The 24,089-nt window shown below is 49.4% G+C and overlaps 11 protein-coding genes across 11 annotated transcripts; 4 read left to right on the top strand and 7 right to left on the bottom strand.

Moving 5' to 3' along the window:
• Positions 1-249: 249 nt before the first annotated feature.
• On the top strand, positions 250-1,907 carry N7508_007886 (B-type cyclin nimE; the record flags this gene model as incomplete). The annotated part of the gene is made up of 4 exons (XM_058465950.1): positions 250-258; positions 381-1,571; positions 1,627-1,765; positions 1,816-1,907. The coding sequence occupies 4 exons, from the start codon at positions 250-252 to the stop codon at positions 1,905-1,907; spliced, it is 1,431 nt and encodes a 476-aa protein (XP_058317278.1).
• A 1,042-nt stretch (positions 1,908-2,949) lies between these two features.
• N7508_007887 (HIT family protein) lies at positions 2,950-3,967 on the top strand (the record flags this gene model as incomplete). Its single annotated transcript, XM_058465951.1, has 3 exons — positions 2,950-3,198; positions 3,313-3,406; positions 3,711-3,967. The coding sequence occupies 3 exons, from the start codon at positions 2,950-2,952 to the stop codon at positions 3,965-3,967; spliced, it is 600 nt and encodes a 199-aa protein (XP_058317279.1).
• A 198-nt stretch (positions 3,968-4,165) lies between these two features.
• Positions 4,166-5,880, bottom strand: N7508_007888 (tRNA (guanine-N2-)-methyltransferase; the record flags this gene model as incomplete). Its single annotated transcript, XM_058465952.1, has 5 exons — positions 4,166-4,222; positions 4,283-4,407; positions 4,475-4,680; positions 4,756-5,624; positions 5,758-5,880. The coding sequence occupies 5 exons, from the start codon at positions 5,878-5,880 to the stop codon at positions 4,166-4,168; spliced, it is 1,380 nt and encodes a 459-aa protein (XP_058317280.1).
• A 449-nt stretch (positions 5,881-6,329) lies between these two features.
• On the bottom strand, positions 6,330-8,044 carry N7508_007889 (putative histone deacetylase SIR2; the record flags this gene model as incomplete). Its single annotated transcript, XM_058465953.1, has 5 exons — positions 6,330-6,512; positions 6,564-6,743; positions 6,799-7,350; positions 7,419-7,729; positions 7,816-8,044. The coding sequence occupies 5 exons, from the start codon at positions 8,042-8,044 to the stop codon at positions 6,330-6,332; spliced, it is 1,455 nt and encodes a 484-aa protein (XP_058317281.1).
• A 216-nt stretch (positions 8,045-8,260) lies between these two features.
• N7508_007890 (ACL4 family protein) lies at positions 8,261-9,506 on the bottom strand (the record flags this gene model as incomplete). The annotated part of the gene is made up of 2 exons (XM_058465954.1): positions 8,261-8,894; positions 8,950-9,506. 2 exons carry the CDS (start codon positions 9,504-9,506, stop codon positions 8,261-8,263), a joined length of 1,191 nt encoding a protein of 396 aa, XP_058317282.1.
• Positions 9,507-9,806: 300 nt separating this feature from the next.
• N7508_007891 (RWD domain-containing protein) lies at positions 9,807-10,614 on the top strand (the record flags this gene model as incomplete). Its single annotated transcript, XM_058465955.1, has 2 exons — positions 9,807-9,905; positions 9,986-10,614. The coding sequence occupies exons 1-2, from the start codon at positions 9,839-9,841 to the stop codon at positions 10,612-10,614; spliced, it is 696 nt and encodes a 231-aa protein (XP_058317283.1). The 5' UTR covers positions 9,807-9,838.
• Positions 10,615-11,169: 555 nt separating this feature from the next.
• On the bottom strand, positions 11,170-12,146 carry N7508_007892 (LYR motif-containing protein; the record flags this gene model as incomplete). Its single annotated transcript, XM_058465956.1, has 3 exons — positions 11,170-11,826; positions 11,883-12,040; positions 12,098-12,146. The coding sequence occupies 3 exons, from the start codon at positions 12,144-12,146 to the stop codon at positions 11,170-11,172; spliced, it is 864 nt and encodes a 287-aa protein (XP_058317284.1).
• A 1,272-nt stretch (positions 12,147-13,418) lies between these two features.
• Positions 13,419-14,644, bottom strand: N7508_007893 (putative L-serine dehydratase; the record flags this gene model as incomplete). The annotated part of the gene is made up of 3 exons (XM_058465957.1): positions 13,419-14,373; positions 14,441-14,494; positions 14,553-14,644. 3 exons carry the CDS (start codon positions 14,642-14,644, stop codon positions 13,419-13,421), a joined length of 1,101 nt encoding a protein of 366 aa, XP_058317285.1.
• A 643-nt stretch (positions 14,645-15,287) lies between these two features.
• On the bottom strand, positions 15,288-15,939 carry N7508_007894 (E2 ubiquitin-conjugating protein MMS2; the record flags this gene model as incomplete). The annotated part of the gene is made up of 5 exons (XM_058465958.1): positions 15,288-15,348; positions 15,403-15,482; positions 15,539-15,664; positions 15,717-15,796; positions 15,867-15,939. 5 exons carry the CDS (start codon positions 15,937-15,939, stop codon positions 15,288-15,290), a joined length of 420 nt encoding a protein of 139 aa, XP_058317286.1.
• A 384-nt stretch (positions 15,940-16,323) lies between these two features.
• On the top strand, positions 16,324-21,757 carry N7508_007895 (uncharacterized protein; the record flags this gene model as incomplete). The annotated part of the gene is made up of 6 exons (XM_058465959.1): positions 16,324-16,401; positions 16,463-16,529; positions 16,582-16,755; positions 16,808-17,014; positions 17,066-17,154; positions 17,207-21,757. 6 exons carry the CDS (start codon positions 16,324-16,326, stop codon positions 21,755-21,757), a joined length of 5,166 nt encoding a protein of 1,721 aa, XP_058317287.1.
• A 495-nt stretch (positions 21,758-22,252) lies between these two features.
• On the bottom strand, positions 22,253-23,876 carry N7508_007896 (vacuolar protein sorting-associated protein 26; the record flags this gene model as incomplete). Its single annotated transcript, XM_058465960.1, has 5 exons — positions 22,253-22,500; positions 22,806-22,922; positions 23,033-23,057; positions 23,122-23,594; positions 23,657-23,876. The coding sequence occupies 5 exons, from the start codon at positions 23,874-23,876 to the stop codon at positions 22,253-22,255; spliced, it is 1,083 nt and encodes a 360-aa protein (XP_058317288.1).
• Between the last annotated feature and the right edge of the window lie 213 nt (positions 23,877-24,089).

The raw sequence follows: 24,089 nt of genomic DNA on the forward strand, positions 1-24,089 counted from the left end.
TTGGATTGGACGTGGCTTGTCAACATCAACAACCTCATCTGAAAAGCTGCAGCCGACTGGCCTCGTAGTCCTTTCAGACTAATCGCATATTCACGCGTGGTACGTGCACCTTGAACTCGAGTCTCTGGTATGAGGACTCCACCGTGGTATTGCTGGATGGAATGCTGACCTGATTGCCTTGGCAGGACAAGATTATATTCCTGTCCTTTTCCATTCCCCCTACGCGTTCTTTTTCTTCTCCTCTTCACGATGCCTCAGGTGAGCACTCTTTAAACCCGAGGAAAACGCGTCTTATATCTTTGTTATTATACCTTAATACTTAATCACGACAATTGGGTACATCTGGCGAGTTTCCTGGACACCAACTGACTCCACTTTAGGCTCGCAGCCTTCGTACCAGAGGGACGATGAACGAGAACGATGAGAACGGGCCGTCCGCACGCGTGACGCGGGCCAAGACTGCTGCCCTTACCACCGATATCTCTGTTGAGGGAGCGAAGAAGGCCTTGCAGACCAAGAAGACCACAACCACCGCTACTGGACCTACACGTCGGCGGGCTGCTCTGGGTGACGTCAGCAATGTCAACAAGACTGAAGGAGTGGAGGCGAAGGATGGGAAGAAGCCAGCTGCCAAGGGTCTGGCGTCGAAGTCAACTGTCCAGACTGGTGGGGTCCAGAAGCTCAGCCGCAGCAACACATCACGAACTTCCGCACTTCGTCGTCGCGACCCGAACCCCAAGAATGCTACCGCTACCGGACCCCAGAAGCGCCCCAACCCCAAGGCCCCACTAGAGGAGACTTCACAACCCGAGGGGCCTCCTCGCAAGAAGGCAGAGATTGAGCAAAAGGCAGAGCAGAAAGCGGAGGTTGTGCAAGAGAAGCCAGCTGCTGCTCAGCCTTCTACCAAGGAGCCTTCTACCAAGGAGCTCATCGAAGCTGGTGTGCAGGATCTTGACACGGAGGATTTGGATGACCCGTTGATGGCTGCTGAATACGTGGTTGAGATCTTCGATTATCTCAAGGACCTCGAGGTCATTACCTTGCCCAACCCTGATTACATCGACCACCAACCCGATCTCGAATGGAAGATGCGCGGTATTCTCGTCGACTGGCTGATTGAGGTTCACACTCGCTTCCGTCTCCTCCCTGAAACTCTTTTCCTCGCTGTCAACATTATCGATCGTTTCCTTTCCGCTGAGGTTGTTGCTCTCGACCGTCTGCAGCTTGTCGGTGTCACCGCCATGTTCATTGCCTCCAAGTATGAGGAAGTTCTCTCTCCTCACGTCGCCAACTTTAGCCACGTCGCCGACGAGACCTTTTCGGATAAGGAAATTCTCGACGCCGAACGCCATGTGCTTGCCACTCTCGAGTACAACATGAGCTTCCCCAACCCTATGAACTTCCTGCGACGTATCTCCAAGGCCGACAACTATGACATTCAAACCCGTACTCTGGGCAAGTACCTCATGGAGATTAGTCTCCTTGACCACCGTTTCATGGGATTCCCTCAGAGCCACATTTCCGCCGCCGCGATGTACCTTGCCCGTCTCATCTTGGAGCGTGGACCCTGGGTATGTTCATTTATCACTTGTTTCTCTTATGTTTCTCTCAACTGACTCGTATTAGGATGCCACCCTTGCTCACTACTCCGGATATACAGAGGAGGAGATCGACCCTGTCTTCCAGCTGATGGTTGACTATCTCCACCGCCCTGTCTCCCACGAAGCCTTCTTCAAGAAGTATGCTAGCAAGAAGTTCCTGAAGGGTAAGAAGCCGCATTCATTCTCGCGTTTCTCATTACTAACAGTTGTCTAGCTTCTATCTTGACGCGTCAATGGGCCAAGAAGTACCACCACCTGTACGTCGACAACACCGAATCGCATAGCTACGCCAAGGACGAGCAGTAATTGTACCATTTACGATGTGATATCACCCTGTTCGCCTACGTCGTTGTCTTTCATGATGTTCCAAGGCCCTCGCGACGACGCGGACAGGCAACTCGAGTTCCTACATATGTTGGCATTTCATTGTGCTGGTATCAAATACCTCTGCATATTCTTACGACGACTTGATATTAAATTTGTTCACTACCGCATTTGTCTTCTGTGATGGGGGTGTTCGGCGCACTCTGTGCTATTGTTTGTTTTCTTAAATCATTTTGACTTCGGCCTGCTTGTTTTCCGTGCATGGGCGTTTGTCTACCGCCCTGATACCTTTACATTCTCGTCATTCGTGTTGCAGGCGTCGGGCTTTTATTCTTTTCATTCGAATCGCAATTTTAACTGGATCGCACTTTGCGGTCCATATTCTTCAGGTTAGATACTTCTTGCCTTGGGACCATACTTTGTTTCTCATTCAAGCTATCGTGGCTTATGCGTTTTTGGTATTGGAGATTGGATTTTGAACCCATGCTGAACATGGTGTCTTAGTGGAGGTTTTTATTCATGGACTGGAAGATTCAAACTGGGTACGGAAGCTGGGCCTTCCAGGCAAAGGGCATGGATACTAGGTGGGGAGGTAATCATTGGCTCTGTTTTGATCAAAATAGCTGGATTTCTGGATGCGTGTGTATGGTTACTTAACTGCAACTTGTTTCTTTTCTTTCATATTTGGGTGTACATAGGCGTTTTCCTTGAGCGCTCATGAAATACCAGTTCGAGACTCCGTACTATCTGGTAGTTGGATTAAGCTTAGCCGAGGTTGGACTTCACTTCCGGACTGGTCAACTCCGTCGTAACCTCCACCCGTATGTCGCCCTTGAATTATCCAACGTTCTCGATTTTCAAGTAGCATATTCGGAATCTCCTCACCAGAGTGAATATATTCCGCAACCCTCTCTCTTCTTTATGAGCGACCATCCAAAACACTTCATCAACTGCGCACATTATATCCAGGAACATCCCCAGCATCCATCTCACCAAGCACATCAAATCCATTTCAAAGTATTAAATGGACTCACACGCACCTCCACCATGCCCCTTCTGCAAAATCGCAGCAACATACCCCCCAACCGCCTTCCACGATCCATCCTCAAACCCAACACCAACAACAGACGAAATAATATCCCACATAGTCCTCTCAACAGAGCATATCGTGGCATTCCTGGATATAATGCCCCTAACCCGAGGCCATGTTCTCGTCGCGCCGAGACATCATTATCAGATGTTGGGTGATATGGGCGTCATGGTTGGACAGGAGGTATGTACATGTACTTATCCAGCTATGCACCTTTGCCTCATTGAGGAATTGGTTTATTCATATCCATATCCACATGTTTCGTTACTTACAGTTGTTACCTGGGTTCACGTTTAGATGGGTAAATGGCTCCCGATCCTGTCAAGGGTCGTCACGAAGACAGTCTTTGGGGATGATCCGGATAGGCATTGGAATGTTGTGCAGAATAATGGTATGTGCATACCCGGACTCTTTTTCTGCTCTTCTTCTCTGGTCCTTTTTTTTTTACGATACATGTACAAGGAGAGGGGGTCTCGTCTTCTCCATTCCTTTGGGGGTTGAGATTGTGGGGTGGCTGTTAGGGGTGTCATTCTTGTCTATTGAGATGAAGATTGACATTGGGATTTGCCCTAGTTCATGCACATGCTATCTATCTATTGTACATGTTGCATCCGTCCAAACATACAAAAAGAAAAGGAGAAATGCGAAGAAAAGAGACAGAAGCAGAAGAGAACAACCAGCTAACCTATCTACAGGAGAAAGAGCAGCACAAGTCGTGCCCCATGTCCACTTCCATATTATTCCCCGCCCTGCAACAGGCACCAATCAGAGAACAAGCTTTGCTATGTTTGGTCGTGGGCAGAGAGAGGAATTGGATGATGACGAGGGTGAGGTTCTGGCCCGTGAGCTGAGACTTGAGCTTGTTGAGGAGGTTAAGCGGATTCAGAGGGATGAGGGTGTGGATCTGGCGCAGGAGTTGGTTCTGGATGCGGGCTCAAGAGGGAAACTGTGAATTGTTCTTTTTTTTTTTTTTTCTTTTTTTCTTTTGCTTTATGCAATCAAGCGCGATGTGGCACATCTATTTTTCTTTTCAGTTGCTTTGCATTCGTGTCCCTTTTGTCGGGATCCCTTTTTTGATATATTGATCTTCTATTTTGGCTTTTCTAGCCTGCCGATACGGCTTCCTTGTTCATTTGCGAAATCATTGGTTTCATGGTGTCGTTTCGTTGTCTTTCTCAGCTTTGAGAACGTGTCCTCGGTTCATAAACTATGGTTCAATGGGTTAGTCAATCGATCACGGGCTTGGTATCTCTCATGCAGTACATACCGTTCGTCGGAACAGATTGAGATCATCGGCTCTATGTCCCTGGTCATCAGTCTTGGTGCGACCCAACGTGACATCTGACTTTTCTCCCTCGGGTAGGCGGCGATATGTAATGAGTCGACGAGACCCTTTGGTGTACATTGTTAGCCACACTTATAGAGACAAGCTGAGAGCGTTATCCGTAGGAACACTTACAATTATTGAACGACTGAACAGAGACACTAACAACCTCCAGGTCCTCGTGCATAGGAACGGGGAACTCAACGGCCTCGTCATTAGTGGTTGGCATCCACATGGCAAGGCGTCCATTTGTCACTAAGCTTCGCACCGCGAAGTTAAGGATATCTTTCTGCAATGCCTCAAACCCATAAGGCTTTTTGGGAGGGACATATCCAGGTCGACTGTATGAAGAGTAAGCTTCATGTATCCTATCCTCTGGAGAATCCAGCAGTATCGGAGAAAAGGGTAATACATACAGATGAGCAGGAACACCATCAATAATGACATTTACTGCGGGCTTTCCATGGCGATTTCCCAGGACTCGAAGTCCCTCGCGAATACCATATGGTGGGTCACAGACAATGCCATCGAGGAACTGAGGACGCCGGAGAGGAGTGTTTGTCAAATCTGAAGTGAAACAATCCACAAATTTGCTGGGCATCTCGTATTGCTTGTAGTTCTCGTACACGCCCAGCTTCGCAGCTTCTTTGCCGCGGAAACTGCGGCCATCGATGTCAGCGCCCATACTCAAGGCTCCGAAATGCGAAGCACAAACGATAAAGCTACCAGTTCCGACGAAGGGGTCAAAGAACAGTTTTCCAGGACCGGCAAGTGCCATGTTGGCTGTAACTAGGCTCAATTCCGCATCCATGGAGGTCGTGCTGATATAGTCGCGTTTTTTGAGATCGTACTTGAGGACAGTATCGCGACAGCTGTCACAGATCTTTCGTCCAAGAAAGATCTTCCTTGGCTTTTCAACTGGTGCAACTTTCAGTACACTCTGTTCAACGTCGTCGATGTACTCTTCCATCACGAAGAACTGTTGTTCGGCGTTCTTTAGATTGACCGGGCCCTTGAAACCCGTGTATGTGAATGATGTCAGGATCTCTCTCTTGGATGTCGAGCTTGAGTTGCATTTTCCACCGAAGTACTCGAGCCTGAAAGCGAACTCGGAGTGCTCGAAGTCTTTCCAACGGTGCTGGCTTCGTTGCGGAACGTCTGCATGTAATTCTTCATAGTTGGTACCTTGGCCCCAGAGCTCGAAGACATCTCTGATAAGGATGCTACGCTTGGCAATGGTGCGCATTGCTTCTTCATTTGGCGCTCTCACGACGCAGTATGGTGACTATTGGTCATGTCAGTACAGTCCTTTAAGCTGTGGCGCAGAAATGCAAGGGGCAGGGTAGGTCATCTTTGCCATGGATATTGAAGACAAAACGAATGCCATCAGTTTTAATAATATAGGAGGGTAAACGTACAAATTCATAATAGCTGAGAATCTCAATGTCAACGCCTGCAAGTGTGGCACAGGCATGGATTTCTGGCAGTCGGAAGGTCTCATGCGTCTGAGCGAACCGGACTAGGTAGTCCATGATGGGCATTCCGAAGATCTGCCTGTTTGAATGCTAGAAATTCCTTGTCCTGGTGTGGTGGTTCACGCAATTGGTGTCGATGGCGGGGTGTTTGCGGGTTGAGATTTTTTTTTATCGGGCTCCAAAATATACTCCGGGATTCCCAAAGTCTGGCGCCTCCCACTATCTATATTTCTCTATTTTCGAAAAGATAAAAATTTAAGCATTTATTCTTGTATTTGGAGGGTCTAGGATGGAAAACAATGGAAGGCAAGTATATACCGAGTAAATAGGATCTGAGAAAAAAAAATTGTACAAAACAACGACTGATCGAGCTAGAGACAACAGAAAACATGATCTATTCAAACTCGGACAGAAAAAACCAAATCTGATGAGACATCAACGCATCCAGCTATGAACATGAACCCAAAATACGCCATCCGTCAAGAAAGGAGCAAGACATGCCCAAAACTCCGCCCCTATGCACCAGCTACTTTAAAAACATGTCGTGATTCATATCCTTCCACTGTGGTGATATCAACTTTCTCGTCATCGGGGATCATATGATGTTTCAAATCCCAACCAGCACGACGAGAAAGTTCTGATACTACCACATCGCAATCACCCAAGAGATCAATATCGAAGTCAGTGTGCGAAACCGGCTACATTCGAGGTTAGCGTTGAAGAGGTGAAAGGTCAACGGGGTAACTAACAGTCCGCGATATGTAGATCTGTGGCACATTCCGTGGCAGAATCCCGGGCACTTCTGCCACGGGAGCGACCTTTAATGAGGTTCCAATCACGATGACTAGATCTGCCTTTTCCCGGTCTTGGTGAATCAACCGTTCGCCAAACTCATCGGGGAGATCCTCGCCGAAGAAAGTGATATCCGGCTACGAAATCAGTCAGTATGATAGAAAGTGAGAATCGAATCCAATCAAAACAAACCTTCATCACTCCAGGAGTGGGAATCTCATAGTCGTCCTCATCAGAACTGTCATCTGAGACCTTGCGGTCTTTCTGCTGACCATTGGAGCTCCGCTTGCGCTTCAGTCCCTGAGATTTGAGCGAATCTTCTGCAATTACCTTCTTACAGGCGGTGCACTCTGGAACGTTCCCTTCTTTGATCTCACCAAAAATCTCATCGCCAGTGACCTTGAACTTACACTTCACACAGGTTGCAGTCGCAAAGGATCCATGACACTGTACAATCTTCTCTGGAAGGACACCTGCATTTGCTTCGATGTTGTCGATGTTCTGTGTGTAGTTGGTCAACAGCTTCCCCTTGTCTTGGAGAAGCCGAATGAAGCCATGAGTAGGTGACCACTTCTTCTCGGTGGGAAGGATGTCCTTCGCAATGGAAAAGAAGATCTTAGGGTCTTCCCGAAAAACGGAAATATCAAAAACTTCTTGGGGGTCACTTAGACCCAGATGTTCCAGTTTTGAATAGAGACCGGTATCTTTAGAACGGAAATCGGGGATGCCGAGACTCGTCGAGATCTGAATAATTCCAAAATCAGTATTTGTATGTTATGAATCTCCGTCATGCGCCTGGATGTGACACCTACACCTGCGCCTGTTAAAACGATGATATTCCTGGATTCACGAAGCAACCGAACAGCATCGTCGATAGAGTTGTACTGGGGCAGCTTGGGGCGCCGAGAGAATTCGCGCGAGATCGCGATCGCCAAAAGAGAATGATAAGCCTCATCTGGGGCGCCCTCCAGGAATGCTGGGGGAACGATTCCAAACGCCGTGCATAGCTTCTTGGCCGTGACGGTTTCGCGAACGATGGTCTCTTCCACGAACGCGGCCTTGCCGATCGCATGCAGGCGCTTTCGATATCCAAGCGCTTCCTCTAGGGTACAGGCATCGGGAACTGTGACCGGCGAACGTGTTAGCCGGTGTCTCATTCTGGTCTGAGCGGGGATGTCCGGGGTAAGAGGGGTGGGTATAGTTACATACCGAGTCCGTCGCGGATCTGATCATCGCGGAGGATTTGGATGGCGTCGTCGGCATTAGAAAGGGTGTCCCAGTCCTCTGAGTCATCGCTGTCCGTTTCGTAAGTGGACGGGATGTCTTCCAGCGCGCGCTCCTCCGCGCTCATGGCCAACTGGTCCATGTCCACTGCCTCCACTTCGACCACGGGAGTTTTCAACGAGTCCTCTCCGCTTGGGGCTGGTACCAAATCCATCTTTTGGAGTTTGAGATGCCAGCCTCGGAGTCAGTTCTTTCGATCTTGCGCTGGCAAAAATTCGGGCATCTGCACTTTCGGAGACAACTTAATCCGGGCCGATGAATGGTGGCGATATCAGGATCTGATTTGTTCGGAGACAAAGAATATGAAAGAACTACTGCTGTGGTGGTATCAAAGAACATGTACATCATTTCATGTCGTGACTTATGGTATCTAAGAATCCGCCATCTCGTCGTCGGAGTCGATTTCAATCTCCTCATCTGAGTTCTCGCCTTCTGCCTCGCCCTCGGCTTCACTGTCATCGTCGTCCTCTCCAATTTCCTTGTTCATCTCCTGTACAAGTTCCAAGGCATGGTCGCGGAGTCGGTCGTCCTCGTACTGAAGTAGATCGTAGAGCTTCAAGGCTTGCTTGAGCCACTCGCGACTAGCAGCGAGCGATGCATAGCGCGGGGACTCAGCAAGTTCCTCGGGGGTCGCATCCTTCGGAGCCTGTTGCTTTTCTGCCAGCAGGAAGAGACACCAGCCTCCAAGGTAGTACGCCTCCACACTCTGGTCGTCCTCCAGAATTAGACGCTCGAGAACTTCCAGCGCCTCAAACTCCATAGTAACCTCCATGAGGAGTCGTGCAAGACTGATGCGCAATGCGTAATCAGGGACCTTGGGGTCCTCTGGGGCCAGATCCTTCCATAACGCCATACTGCGAGTGAGCGCAGCTTGCGCATCTTCAGTTCGAAGCTGTGATATCCGGATAGAGGCCAGAGTCTGTAGCACCTCTGGTGCTTCAGGTGTAACCAGAAGAGCTTCTGTGATGAGTGCTTCGCAACGAGCTTCGGCGTCCTCTTCCCAACTAATCATAACATTAGCGATGCCCTCGACATGGGGTCATACGGCAGGAAACTTACGAAAGATCGGTCATGTAAGTCTCGGCAACAGCACAGAGAGCATTGGACATCTTCGCCCTCTTCTGTTCAAGATCTGCAACCTCTGCTGGTGATGTCTTACCCTCAAGACCCTGAATAGTCTGTCTGAGGGATGACACGCCCATTTCGAACCACAGGACACTGTCCTTACCACCCTGCTCACTCAATTGCGCAAGCCAAAGGAACTTCTCAGCACCACCTCCTTCAGATTCCGGTATCGAGCCATTCTGATCCAGCTGAACAGCTTGCAAAAAGCAGTTTCTAGCAGTGTCGATATCGCCAAGCTCGACGTTGATTTCTCCGAGCAAGTTGATCGCGGGGAGCTGTGCGGGTGTGTTTTCAGCGCTCAATTCGAGAGCCTGCTGTGCGGTGATAAGCGCCTCATCAGCTCGTCCGGTCTGCAAGAGGATCGTGGCTTGGTCGACGAGCGTCGAGGGATCTTGGGCCATTTTGCCTTTGGAAATCGAGCCACCAGGGCCGAGGACGGACTTTTCGCGGGGCTTGGAGGACTTATTCTTTTGCGGTCTGGGTTTTCCCATGGCAGGATTATCGCGTAATGTAGTAAGAATATGTTATATCGTCAAGTCAAGTATTCGGTAATGTAAGGTGCAAGTGGAAGTAAAAAAAGTTGAAGCTCTGAGCCAAAATTTTGGAGTGTTTGACGGGTTTGCATGTGGGACTGCAATATTGGCACGCTTCATTTGTATCCGATCTTTCTTTTGGCTGCGATACTATTCCAATATCTCAAAGTCTTCTTCAGAAAGCTATTGGGCCTGTCGCTTGATAGCATTGCTCTTGTCTTCTGGTTTCTCCCCAAAATCCGCACTCGCCCACATCAGTACCCCTCCACTCCGCGGGCGGATCAGAAGCCATGGGCCGCGAAGACCAGATCGAAGAGCGCGAGGTGCTCGACTCAATTTTCCCCGATGAAATCACAGGTTAGTAATTAGTAAAGCCTGCCGAGGGCATATAGCAATCTTTTCCTTGATGTTTTCAGACATTGACATCCGGTACCTAGACATATCCGAAACCTCATACCGAGTATCCATATCTCTCGACGTCCCCGAATATGATGGCGATGAATCAGAAATGCCAGTGATAATCCTGGAAGTCTCATACCCGGAAGCATATCCCGATGTTGCACCGGATCTCAACATCTCTTCTCCACACGATGCCCCGAAGCACCCCCGGCTAGATGTCCAGGAAGACCGGGACCAGCTACTGCAGAGCCTTGAACCCACCATTGAAGAGAACATGGGAATGGCAATGGTATTCACTCTCGTTAGCGCACTCAAAGAAAACGCCGAGACTCTCGTTACCGAACGGGCAAATGAAGCTCAAGCTGAGAAGGATAAGGTGGCCGCCAAGAGGGAAGAGGAGGAGAACCGCAAGTTCCACGGCACACCTGTCACCATTGAGTCGTTCTTGGAGTGGAGTACCAAGTTCAAGAAGGAGATTGAGGACGAGGAGACACGGTTACGTGAGGAGAAGGAGGCAGACGACAAGAAGAAGAAGACTACGGTGAAGGAGGAGAAAAAGCTCACAGGGCGACAACTTTGGGAGAAGGGTCTTGTTGGCAAGGGTGATTATGATGAGGATGAGGATGATTCTATGCCGGCCGTTGATAAGCTGAAAGTGGCTGCATGAATTGATCCATAGAGATGTTTATGACCTCCCCTTACTTCATGAAAATATTCAACCGTTTGCATTATTGTTAGATATATTGACTAGGCTGTAGAGCCCATATGATGGGTATGAGAAGAAATATACAAATGGAGTCCGCTTGGACTTATAATACAAGTAATGTTAGTTCTCGAACACAGGAAGACAAAGTGCTCAAGACGGCGGCAGTATCACGGGTCATTCTTGTGGAGAAGTTAATGGCAAGCATTCCGGGATACCACACTATAGTTAAATAATCAGAGTCCCAGGATGCAATGGCTGATGATGCCATGATCAAGGGATAAGACTCATCCAAGGTTGCATGGCTGATTGTAACGCCGTTGGAAGTCTCGATCGACTGCTAGTATCGTATTCCGGCGTAGGGTGATGACCGAGAAGGCGATGATATCTGGCCTGAAGGCGGTTGGCACGAAGAGATAGACAATGACCATGTTTCTGTTTCCCAGGTATCGTGACAAAAGCAACCCCAGAAGAGCCAGAGTTGGGTAGAGATACATGGCAATTTATACTACGATTGTATCAGTGCTTTGGCTGATTTTGAATTGCTTCCTGTCTTTGCCTTGCTTCTTCTTCGGCCAAAGCTCTTTCGGCCAACACGACGCGCCACATACTCTCTGCATTCTCTTTGTTCTTCATATCCCAACGTATGACCTTGTCACAGACATCGTCTAGAGACTCTTGAACAGGCTGAACCCAGGTAGATCGCTCTCTGGTCTGGGTCATGCGGTCCCATTCGTCTTCGTCTTTGGCGAACAGTATATCGAGTTGTAGCCTCTCCCGACGCATAATCCAGACCCAGCGGTTATGTAACTTTTTGCGTAGTGTGTCGCTAAGGTTTCTCGGTTGTGGCTTCTTGAAGCGCAGGAGTGGGATTCCGCGCGCATTCACGAGGACTGGGACTTTCCGTATTTTGTCCCCGAGGGACCCCAGCGGCCGAGGACGGGATAGAACTGGTGTAGCATTTGGATGCCGTCGTGCAGTCTCTTGCTGATAGCGGATTGACTCTGCCTTTCGAGCCTTCTTGTCCGACAAGGGTTTGACAGGCTTTACGGACCCAGACTTCCTTTGCATTGCGGCATGTTTTTCTTTTTGTGACTTGTGTTGAGCAAGAAGAGTTGTTATCTGATGTGTATCGCGGCGATTGCCCCCAGATGCAGAGGATAAGAGATCTAGAGCCTGATGCAATATAGTCATTAAAAAAAGCTCAGATGCACAGTATTCGATGCGCGTACCTCATAGCCTGCCTTCAGTGCATTGGTTGTCTGAGAAGGGCTCTGTAATTTTTGGAATCGTCGAAATTTTTTTTTCACAAGAGACCTGCTCTCACCCTGCCATGATGTAGTATTGGTTGCAGGACATTGCCGGAGAAGCGCTCGATAGAGCGCAAAACCTATCAGAGGGCAGATCGTCAGTCAAGCTGTAGAACAGAGGAGCAGGATGGGCCTACAAGCAAAGCGATGAGCACTAGAATGACTTGGCACCAATACCTTATGCATTCCAGCGTATATGCACAGGTGACAGAGTATTGAAGTTCCCAATGACATGTGACCCCCCCCCCCCCCCCCAAAACGGGAAGATCAGTAATTTAGATCACGTGATACCACTGGGTATATATACCCGCTGCTCCCCCCCAATCTTCCTCTTCTTTTCTTTCTTCCTTAGCTCTCTTTGCCTATTGGCTTAGATCAAGTGTAGTATCTGTTCTTTTCAGTTTAATCTCTGAAAGTTTCCTCTTGGAAACACTTTGATTATTCTCATTTTTGGATCCCGCAACTTGACCTCTGTGCTTGCGCATGTCTCGTTGCACTGTGTCATCGGGCTTACACTACCCCCGATCGACGCGAACCTTTTTCATCAACTGTTCGGCTTGTCCGGGCGCTTGGAGAAGAAGTCACTGTTGCGCTGTTCTATATGCCTGACGCGTAGTTGTATGTCTTGTGGGTGATGTCGGTTTGTTGACTGGCCCCACGCGATGCTATTCTTAGGTTGGACTTTGGCTCTAGCACCTCGCCGTCGCCTCCCTTTGTGCGATAATACATTTCCTGGGTACAGGATGAATCCAAACCCGGTTCACCATCTACTCACAGAATTTTCAAGCTTCTTTCAACCCATCAAACCCGTGGATCAAATCCGCAATGTGCCTCCACTCCAGGAGACTACGATCAAATCTGCGTCAAGGTATGGGATCAGTCCTTTACCAGACCATGAAACCGAAACGGCTTGAAAGCCCCAGTAAAACACCCTCTCGTCAAATACGCCCTTTAATTTCCGCGAACACTCGGTGGACCACAGGAACTCTCAATCTATCGTTGTCTAGGGTGTCCCCTTCTGCACACTTTGCAGTCCTCATCATCCTGCGATTCTGCATTGCCTATGGCTCAACTGCCATCCTTACCATCAATAGTGCCATTGTCATCATCGGCTTTACCCCGGTGCCAGCGCCAGCGCGACGCCTGTCAACAACTTGATACGTTATTTATTGACGCCGCAGATGTCACCTCGTCAGCCTCTCATCGATGGCATCTTGCTCAGTGGACATCCGTTCTGCTTGCGGTTATTACTATCGCCATGGTCTAAATGGCTAAAGGTTATCCTGCTTCCAAGATCCAGTCTTGAGGCTATGGCTGCAATGAAGTTGGCAAAATTGTGTCCAATGCTGTGGTTTCAATAAACAGATGGCTCTCGAGATCTAACCCGGAAAGCAGGCATTTCGTGGCCTTCCACCAGCCAGCTCCAGCATCTGCCTTTCGCTCATCGGTCCCAGTCCTTCATCGCCACCCATTCGCAAGCTTCTGGCGGTAATCTGTGATCATTTCGGGAGTCACGGCGCTTCCTCCGCAAACAACAATCACTACCCGACTATCCGGTGTGAGGTCTGGCATGACTTCCTTGAGCCTGTCTAACCCCACTTGAACACTTATTCCGCAAGCCAACTCGACCTCCAATCGCAGCTCGTCGCACAAACGCACAACGCCCCTCGCAGCGTCAGCGTCGGTACCTACCACACTAATAACCTCGACACCGGGCGGAGGGGATTGTGCGTTTTTGAACGTCTGCGGTGCCACGCAGAGTGCACCTAAGGTGATTGCCTGGGATGTAATTGCAGGCAGAGTGTACAAAGAACCATGGCGAAGCGAATGCGCCAGCGCATCTGCTCCAGCTGTTTCAACAGCAATGACCCGAACCGCTTTCTTGGAAGGCATTGTCGATCGATCAGTTGGCAAATGCCTCTCAAGGCCACCAACAATTCCGTTCAGAAGACCACCACCACCAACGCTGCAGATAATCGCATCTGCCGGGAAAGAACAAAAAGTATCGGCTTTGCCGCAACACCCTGGAGGTAATTGCCGAACCATCTCATCAACCATAGTCCCCGCACCTCGCCAGATGTCAGGGTGATTGAATGGAGGAATATAGATGTTCCTGGTCAAAGAATCTGGCTTGGTGTCTTCATTCTCGATGAAGGTTTCCCGCAGATGGGCGTCAGCTTCGAACCAACTGGCCCCTTGGCGAATAACATCCGAAGCCCCTGCAGCGCGTAGTTTTTCGACCATCATAGGACTCGCGCTAAGGGGCACAACAACAGTACAGGCACAACCGAGATCCCGAGAGGCGACGACTGCTGCGAGTCCCGCATTGCCTGCCGAGGAGCTGAAGAAGTGCAGGGTCTTGCCATTGTTTGATGGGTCAGCAAGAGATGTCAGGACCAAGTTTCCAATGCCCCTAAAGCAGAATTAATTCTGTGTTAGATCAATGTTTGACATCGCGCCACACGGAATGCTAAACTCACCGTGATTTGAACGACCCAGACGGTTGCAGGGACTCTATTTTGAGGAAGATTCGACTATATTCACTCTTAGCTTCCGGGGCTTTCACTAATGAGGATCAAAGCCGAATCTTACCATCCAGCTGCCTTCGAAAGTGTCGCCGACTCGATCAACGGCGTTTCAATCCAGGGTTTCTTCAGTTCGTGTCCCGCGTCGAAATGCCCCATCCTGGAAGGATTCGAAAGAAAAATGCAAGAACTCTCAATAAAATCTTGTATAGGTAGAAATATGAAGTCTGTTTGAGTTTGGCAAGGGCAAACAGCAATTTATATTGGGAAATATCAGTCAAGCCCCTTAGAACTCTTATCGTTCGATGTCATCCCGACGCCCTTCATTTGACACTTCGGGTACTTGGAGGCGAATATCCATCACGTGCTCCAAGAATATAAATTATCGGTTCCTCATGCCTACATGAATGCGAACTCTTGTACTTTGCATCAATTTAATTACTTACCACCGAGATGAAACACACTAGTTACGACTGTGTGCCTGTTGACAGTCGAGGACACCGCGTGGATATATATATTGATCAATTACCCACCCCTCTAGAGTTGTCGATGAGTAAGGGAGATCATTTGATATTCTTATATGCAGCGCCTGTCACAATGCTCGGGGTCATAAAAAACTTTTCATGAATACTGAGTCAAAAGATAAGAATCGAGAGCTGGTCTCCAAAGAAACCTGATGCATTCATGCAGTGACTGTACACGCTCTAGTAGGGTCATGGAAGAATAGAAAAAGCTAGTGAATTAGATGGAAGCCGAACCTGATACTCGTAAATCTGACTGCGCCATCTGAGAAGATGTCCGATCAGAAATTCGAGCCTTCTGGGGGCTGCGGCAACTTCTTATGTTGCGGCAAGGCCATGTACCTAGACAATGGTCAACACACGACACCAATCTACCGAGTTCCAAATTGTACTTACCGTCTCAATTCAATCAGGACAGTCTCCATGGTGAAGTCGCGCTTCCACTGAGCAAGGGTAGGGAGCTTTGAGGGGTCGACCTGCAACATGATAATTCAGCGATGACGCTCTTGTGTCTTGGCGCGCATTATCATACCTTGCCGGAGCTGGGGTCAACACAGGGGATGTTGACGCGAGAGACGAATTGAATGGTGGGAGGGTTATCGGGGTAGTCGGGTCCGCAGTGGATGTTTACGCTGTATATGCGATTCTCGTGGACGCTCTAAGTGTTGATTAGCATTGGGCTAATCGCGGGGAGGCAAAGCAGGACTAACGTGAGGTGGGCCGAGTATGGTACCGTTCCAGTTGCTCATCATCATATCCTCGCCATCGGCGAGACCGTAGGAGCAGGCATCTGCGACCAAGGAACATGCGTCAGTATTTCGTGATCGGACATCTTCGGAGATTGTAGGATTCAATCGCACCTGCACTCAGACCCTTCTCTCCTTTGTCGAGCTCCTCCAGGAGTCTGAAGTTTCGTGGGACCTTCGCAGACATGGCGAGCACAAAGCAATGATTCAGTGTCTATAGACTTTACAAGAGGTGATAAAGGCACAAGAGGGATGTTGCAGGAGGGGCATGGCGCGTGGGCGGTGAGCATGACATCACGTGCGATAAGCCGTATCTGAGGCTTGGCGCTGGCTGGAGATGCCACGCCTTGTTGTTCCCATCGTGGGCTTGTCGATATAGGAGAGATCGCAGCCATTGCAGCTCAAATTAATTATATGATCCGGCTATAAAGCCCCAACTTGTGTTGTTTGTCTGGCGTACAAACATCGAGCTATCAACTCACACCCGAAAGTCTCCCTATATTGTTGACGTCGGGACCTCGGGCTTTAGCTAATGCTGGCCATGCGTTGATGTACCTATCTTGTATCAGAGATGTCCTCCCAATTTTTGCAAACTGAAATTACCAACCTGATCCAGGAGTCCCGAAGAAAAAACACTGATCTCCGGAATGTTAGTCTTTCACCTCCAGGCAGATATCCTTGACATCAAACTGACCATATATACACGACAGGCCGCCGAACAGTCGCTGAATGAGCTCAAGGCTCTGCCATCAACATCCGAGGCACAGATTGCAGCTGGTTGGTCTTTTGTAAATGCTATTTTGGCTCCGCACTGCTAATTGTCTATTAGACCTTGTTCGCAAACCCAAGTTTGTCGAGCCTTTTATCATTGCATGCCATACTAAGCACGCGAAGCTTGCCGGTATTGGTGTTATCTGCCTACAGAGACTCATTGCGTCTCGTTCATTGCCTTCAATTCGTCTTAAAGATGTCCTCGGAGGGTTGAGGGAGACAACGAGCTTAAGTACATAAAATGACATCAACCAACACCTTGATACAGCGCTAACATATTACAGGCCTCGATATTCAACTGAAGATTCTGCAGTCTTTACCTTCTCTCCTGCAGTACTATTCCAATGACCTGAGTGGGGAACTTCTCGCGAATACATTGGAAATTTGTGCCACATTACAAGCGAGCAAAACAATTGCAGTTTCCAGTACTGCTGCGGCCACCCTTCAGCAACTAGTGGTGTCGACTTTTGAAAGAGTCTCGAGTGAAGACAGTCAGTTATGCTTCTGAATATTTCTCACGGATTGAGCTAATCATCTTGCAGAGCTCCCCAATGATGCAAAGATCACCACAACCATTAAAGTAGATGGCCAGTCGATCGATGTCGGCATTTTCGGCTATGATGCATTACAGGTAAGTCTGCATTCTATTACCAGCCCTGTCTCGCGCTAACCCCAAGTTCTAGGTATTGGATGATCTCTGCCGTTTAATTGATGGAGAGCAACTGCAATTTTTGCGCACCCGAACCCTGTCTCCGCCTTTTGTACTGGAGCTCATCGAGAGCATTCTCCTGAACAGTGGTCGCCTCTTTGTTGGACATCCCGAACTTTCGCAAGTGCTGCGTGTTCGGTTATTGCCATTGGCTGTCCGTTGCCTATCCGAGAGATATTCATTTGCCCAGACTGTCCGGGTGGCCAGAATACTTCTCCTACTTCTTAAGCGGCACATGTCGCTTTTAACCGCAGAATGTGAGATGGCTTTGAGCCTGATCACTCATCTTCTTGAACCGGATGGAACGGCTCCCTGGAAGCGACTTCTGTGTATGGAGGTCTTCCGAGGATTGTACTCGGAGCCAGGAGCTGTGCGACTCATCTACACACTCTACGATGGAGAAGAAGGTAGAAAGAACATTCTCCGCGATCATATGGCCGCGCTCGTCCGGCTGGCTTCAGAAAAACCCGCATTGATTGGAGTCAGCAATCAATCAACAGTACCTTCGCGTGCAGACCATAATAGATCAATCACCGAGGATCAGATAACCCTCGAAACCGGTGGTGTTGCTGGTGTCATTGGGTCAACTGTTCCTCCTAGCGAGACAAAGGTACCTGGGATCAGCACCCAGTGGAGTATTGTTCGGACGCCGTATATCGAGCTTCTTGATAAGACAGATCCGCCTCCCCCTCCGGATACCTACATTTACAGTCTTGTTCTTAACTGTATCAGCAATTTTGCGGAAGGGCTTGCCAAGTTCATTCTTCCCCTTACAGTCCCGGATCTAAAGCAAAGACGCAAGAACCGACTTCTGAGCCCCACTGAAGGCCCTGACTCCGCCCGATCTTCGCATGAATTCACAACAGGAGAAAGCTTGCGAGCACAGTCCACCTCACCTACGAAGAGGTCGCATGTTCCAATCAACCCTTTGGAGTTGCAGTCTCATATTCAATACTCCGCAATCAAGACTTGTGCAGGGATTATAGAAAATTGCTGGCCGGCTGTCCTCGCGGCATGCTCTACTTTCTTGCGCGCATCACTAGATGACGAGTACTACCACAATCTCGTTCGCGCCTTCCAGAAGCTGGCTCACGTGGCGGGCCTTATGAGACTATCAGTGCCACGAGATGCCTTTTTAACCACCCTTGGAAAGGCCGCGATGCCTGCAAGTGGTGGTGGCCACAAGTCACAAAATTCAATTTCTACCGGCCCTCAACAGATTGATTCGCCTCAAAAGAAACGAAAAAGCCTTGACATGGCACGCTCTGGCTCCATGGATGCCACAGGAGCAGGTGCCAGCGACGGTCGTCCCGTGTCCCTGAGCACACGAAACCTGCTTTGCCTGCGGGCATTGCTCAATCTCGGAATTGCTTTGGGACCCACCTTAGATCAGCCGGCCTGGTCCATTGTTTTTGAGACACTTCAATACACTGGACTTGTGATTGGGATGTCTTCCAGTGCAATGGTCAAATCTGCCAGTGGCGGAGAGACCTCGGCAGTCCCAGGAAATGACGTCCCAACAGCTAATCTGGGGACCGAGGTGATTGCCGTACAGGCTGCTTCTAGCAAGCTGCTTGAAAGCACCAGCGATTTCCCGAGTGCATCCTTCGAGGAAATCTTACTTGCTCTGTTGAACCTGTCGGCATTTACAGAGCAGCGCCACCATGAAGATCCCGCAACGCAAGTATCACAAATCCCCAGCTCGCCGCAGTCGTCCAAAGGACCTGGGCGCCTGCACCAAGGTTCTCGACGTGTGTCGCACACTGTGGGAAAATCAAGAATGCAAGACGAGGAGCTGAAGTTCGTGCTGGAGAAAGGGAATGAACTAGCCAGGGCAAATCTCTCGAGACTATGTTCGCTTGACGAAGATGACAACAAAGCCTGGCGGCTTCTGACACAAAGTTTCATTGCTGCATCCACCAATACTGCTATCAGCCCCAATCTCCGCCTACAGGCAAATGCAATTGTGACTTCGCTTGTCTATCTGACAATGAAACAGAGAGACGAAGACGACGAGAAAGTCTACAATCAGGTCCAGACCAGGAATTTGCAGACATTGAAGGACCAAGTGACCTCACTCTACTCCTCAGACATGCACACGTCCAAGTCTTTGCCAATCACGATTATTGAAATCCATGAGCAGAGCTTGGAGGTGTTGAGGAACATCTTGGAACAGTATGCTGAAACTTTGGTGGATGGATGGCATTTGATCTTTGATATGATATCGGGTGTCTTCCAAAATCTTCCGCAACCTGAAGCTGGTGAGCAACCTTCCACAAGGCTAGAGCGCAGGGCATCAGGTCTTCCAGCCGGCCCTCGTCTAGTCAGAGCTGCCTACAAGTCACTGCATCTCGTTGCCTCCGACTTCCTTTCTCTGCTTCCGGCACCGTGTCTCTACAGTTTAGTGAACGCATTTTCCAGCTTTGCATCACAGACTCAGGACTTCAACATCTCCCTTACCACTACCTCTTTCTTCTGGAACGTCTCGGACTTCCTGCAGGGCCAGATCGCGGAGTTCTCCATTGGCCATGTTGATGCTTCCGTTAATGAAGAACAGTTAGCCAAATTAGCCCGGGATCAGGACCCTGCTGTCTCCCGGAACTCTCTTTGGCTGTTGTTGTTGCTTCGCATTGTTGATATCACAACAGACAGCCGACCAGAGATCCGAAACAGCGCAGTGCACACCCTTTTGCGGATTTTCGATGCCTACGGACAACAGCTCTTACCTAAAGCGTGGCGTCTCTGCTTGAACATGGTTCTTTTCAAAATGGTTGAGAGCATCCAGGCAACAGTGATCCAGGCCAAGAATAAGCAGAGCAGTACGAAATCAGATGATTTCAAGTCATGGGTTGACACAACAGTTGTAATGATCAAAGGATCATCGAGTCTGATCACAAACTTCTTTGAAACGCTCGTGCAGGACGAGAAGTTTGACCAGTCTTGGAAACGGTTCCTAAAGTACTTGCAAGGTTTGGTTGACTTGCAAATCCCGGAGTTCAGCGAAGCCACATTCTCTGGCCTTTCAGCGATCCTGCTTCGGGTGAAAAATGCCGGCGAGCTTAGCAACGATGCGCTCGAGTGTGCATGGCTTCTTTGGGCCGATGGCCATCCGGCTGCCGACGAAAATGTGCTTGATCTGGAACAATCCAATCAAGATGCCGCACTGGCGTACCTTCAAACATTCCAGCAAATTTACCACCTCTACAGAGACCAATTGACCACGGAACACATTGAAAAGGTGCTTGCCCACTTCCGCCTACTTGTGTGGAACTCGATCTCACCGCGCTACACTTTGGACATCGACCGACCTTCAGCCGTGCAAGCGCTCGTCATTAATTGCATCAAAAGTCTATGCCTAGAGAAAGAGGACTCTCAGCCAGTCATTCTCTTGTGCCTCGCCGAACTATCCGATTCACCCCTCTCAAAATGGAGCCCCGGCAACGATACCAGGAAACCTGCCTTTGTAGCATTCTCCAAGAACATCATCGACCTAATGGGCTGGTATGTCGCCGAATTCGGCATCAAACGAGACGTCTTCACAAATGGCGCACTCGCAACGGCACTCAAGCACCTCAGCGCTCTGATCAGCCAAAAATACACATGGCAAGGAAAAGACCGCGAGCCCTACCTCTGGCAAAAAGCAACAACGGCCTCCCTAAACATCCTCCAAGTAGCAGTGCCCTACGTGGAAAAGCAATACAAACCAACCAACAAAACCGAAACAGCCGACTTCTGGCACCGCATCGTCGAAACCACAAACGGAATCGTCTCCGCCCACGGCTACCAAGCCCAGAACCTCCAAAAAGCAAGAATAACAACAGACGAATCCTTCGACATAACCTCATTCACCCGCCTAAAAACCCTCATCCTCCCCTCCCTCGGCAACAAAGCAATCAAAGACTCCATCCGCCGAGACTTTGCCCGAGCCCTCTTCAACTCGTCCTTCATCTACGCCCCCCTCCGTTTCGACATCTCAACCAAACTCAACGACACCCAAAGTGGAAGAGAAACGCAAAACCCTTTGGTAAACTTCTACACCGTCCGCCCAGGCCGAACCTTTGACCCCCTCCCAACCCTCCGCCCAAACATGGCCTACAGTCTAATCGACTCACTCTTCGAACTAGCCGCTCACCCACAAGGACAAAATGCAGATGCAGAAGCAGAAACCCTCCTCGCACGCGCTATCTCTCCATACCTCCTCCTCCGCACTGCTGTCTCGCTTAAATCTTACATCGCAGACCAGCCACTGCGAGGTCTAATGCCGCAGCCTACGCCTGCGCGTAAGGCTTTGTTACATCTTCTTGTGAAGTTGGCTGAGTTGGAGAGTGAGCCTTCTGCTATTCCTGATCCGCCGGCGTTGAGGACTCTTTCGGTTGGCGGTGGTGACGCTGGTGGTCATTGTCGGAAGCATCTGGAGTGGGTTTATCCCCTTGTTGTTAGGGCTGTGCAGGTTGCTGGGAAGGAGAGGGATGATGGGCTGGTTTTGGGGGCTTTGGGGAGGGTTTTGGAGTGTGTTCAGGGGTAGATATGGCTTAGTTGTTTGGTGGATTGATGGGTTAATGGATTGAGTGAGTGAGTGAGTTGATGATTGGGTTGGTTGTTGTGATGGAGATTGGATGTGGTGGCGGTTATTTTGCTGTAAGATTGTTCACTCTTGTATGTCTACCGTGTACCGTTTACATGGTGATTGACGTATGTACCTAGACACTGTATTTTTCTTTTATGTCTTAGAACTACCGGGTTTTCCGAGGGATCATATCCAGAACTGAAGAAGTTCAAACCCAATATTTTGTCACAGTAGTCGAGGTCATATTGTGATGCGTTGAAAAGGGACTGTAGACTACAGAATAATATCGTGACACTGCCTTGATAGTGGCCAAGGACCGAACGTACAGACAGAGAAAGTAGTGTAGTGGTAACGGCAGTAGAGGGAGGAAAGTAAACAGAGACGGAGGCGGGTATAGAAGAACAGATCCCCAAGTACCAAGAACTAAAAGACGCAAGTGATAATGAGAACAATCTATGCAGCAGACGCGGGGACAGGCTGGGATTGCGGAGCCTGTTGAGCCTCCTGCCGAAGAGGCGTGGGGATTTCTCTGCCAGGACCGGCAGTAGCAGAGCCAGGTGGAAGAGCAGGCTGCTGACGCTGTTGTTCGAGCAGCATCTGTTGCTGGATTTGTTGCTGCTGGGCGATTTGGGCATTCGGGGCGATTTCGGGAGCTTGGCGATAGAGCGCAATTTCGGACTGTTTGAAGTAGCGACGGGCATCTGTGGTTGGGTTAGTATATTGAATTGATTGTATACGGAGTAAGTGGGCGTGTATGGTAAAGCAGTGGAGCCGATGCCAATACCAGTTTAGCGTGGGGGTGGCAATGCACTCGAAGGCAACTCGGCAATATGAGACCGGCCCGACGTGTTTCACTTGGGCAATTTCAAGCAATTTCAATTGCCGTCGGTTATTGCAGTCATTCCAGGCAGGGATTTGGTCGGTCTTTTGCGTCTCTGCAACCCCGCATAGGGTGCGTCATGGACTATTGCGGGGATGATGCAGGGGTATATGGAGCTCAACGTACCTTCATCGATCAGTACCAGGCTCAGGTAGTACCTCGTCGAGTACTTCTTGTTGACATCTCGGAAAGTGGGCGTCAAGTCAAAGCCACCAAGGAACAACCGGATTGGAATGGTTTCACCTGTGGACAATCAGCTATGTTCGAAACAGACCTTATACCGGCCAATCTCAGAGAATTGCAAATTGCAGCTTGATTCTCGTTGGGTCTCAGGTGGGTGATATTGATATTACCTCTCGATGGCGAACCGTCCATAATCTGCATAATAGTCAGCAACCGCAAAGCAACAGATAAGCAGTAACAACTGTTCCCCAGCACATACCTCAAAGCGAACCAACGTCTCACTCTCGTTATATTGATTTGGCGGTGATCCAGTCGTCTCTCGTCGAATGATAGACAACTCCATATGTTTGATCTTAAGCCGCACGAGCAAGAAATAAATGCGACCAACAATCACATCCTTGAGATGATACTTGGATTTGGAGTATTCGAATTCAATATGTAGGCAGTCCTCGATACCAACATCCATCTTGATGGGGCTGTTGTTTTCTGGGGGCATGCGGTACGAGTAAACCCAGAGATCCTTCTCACGAACAACATCCGCCATGCGCCGTGAGACCGTCACGCGAACAAAGTAGCGCAGCTTGACGTTGATACCATTGTAGGATTCGTATTGCTTCTCCACGTTCTTGAAGTTGAAAGGGAAAGTCTGCGGGTGCAGCAGCTCGCCAGGCGCAGCGAGTTCCTGAACAAGGGAAAGGAATTCGTAGTGGTTGCCTCGGTCGTAGAACATCTCTGTGTATGCTCGTGTTAGTTTGTTTCCACCGTTCGTTATCCACGGGGGATGCCGGACGCACCAATCGTGCCGATAAATTGCACCTTGATGCCTGTGTGCTCCAACCGCTTGCCATCCTTTGGTCTGATTGTCACAGCACCCTTTACGGACTCGCCGTCCATGTACAGAGGGACCCGCTCGCGGCGGCCCTTGTCGAGCTTGACATCGACGGTCTGGCGCTCATCGAGATCTTCGAGGACGACATCGATGTCGACCGGGGTGGAGAAGAATAGGGATGCCATGGTGAGAGGGAATTGAGCCAGATGCAGCTCACGAATCAAGTAGCTTGATGATCTGGAGCTGTCGCGCGGTGGCCTGGAGTGCGGTCTGCTTATGTAACACCGCCCCGCACATGTTGAGGCCTTGCATTGCAGGCTAATATGGCAGTAAACTTACGCTTGATGTTTTTTTTTTTTTTTTTGGGATATACTTTGAGATTTAGCCAAATACTATTC

The sequence above is a fragment of the Penicillium antarcticum genome (assembly GCF_028974205.1).
Source record: "Penicillium antarcticum strain IBT 31339 chromosome Unknown utg000008l_segment0_segment0, whole genome shotgun sequence".
Lineage (NCBI taxonomy): Eukaryota > Fungi > Ascomycota > Eurotiomycetes > Eurotiales > Aspergillaceae > Penicillium > Penicillium antarcticum.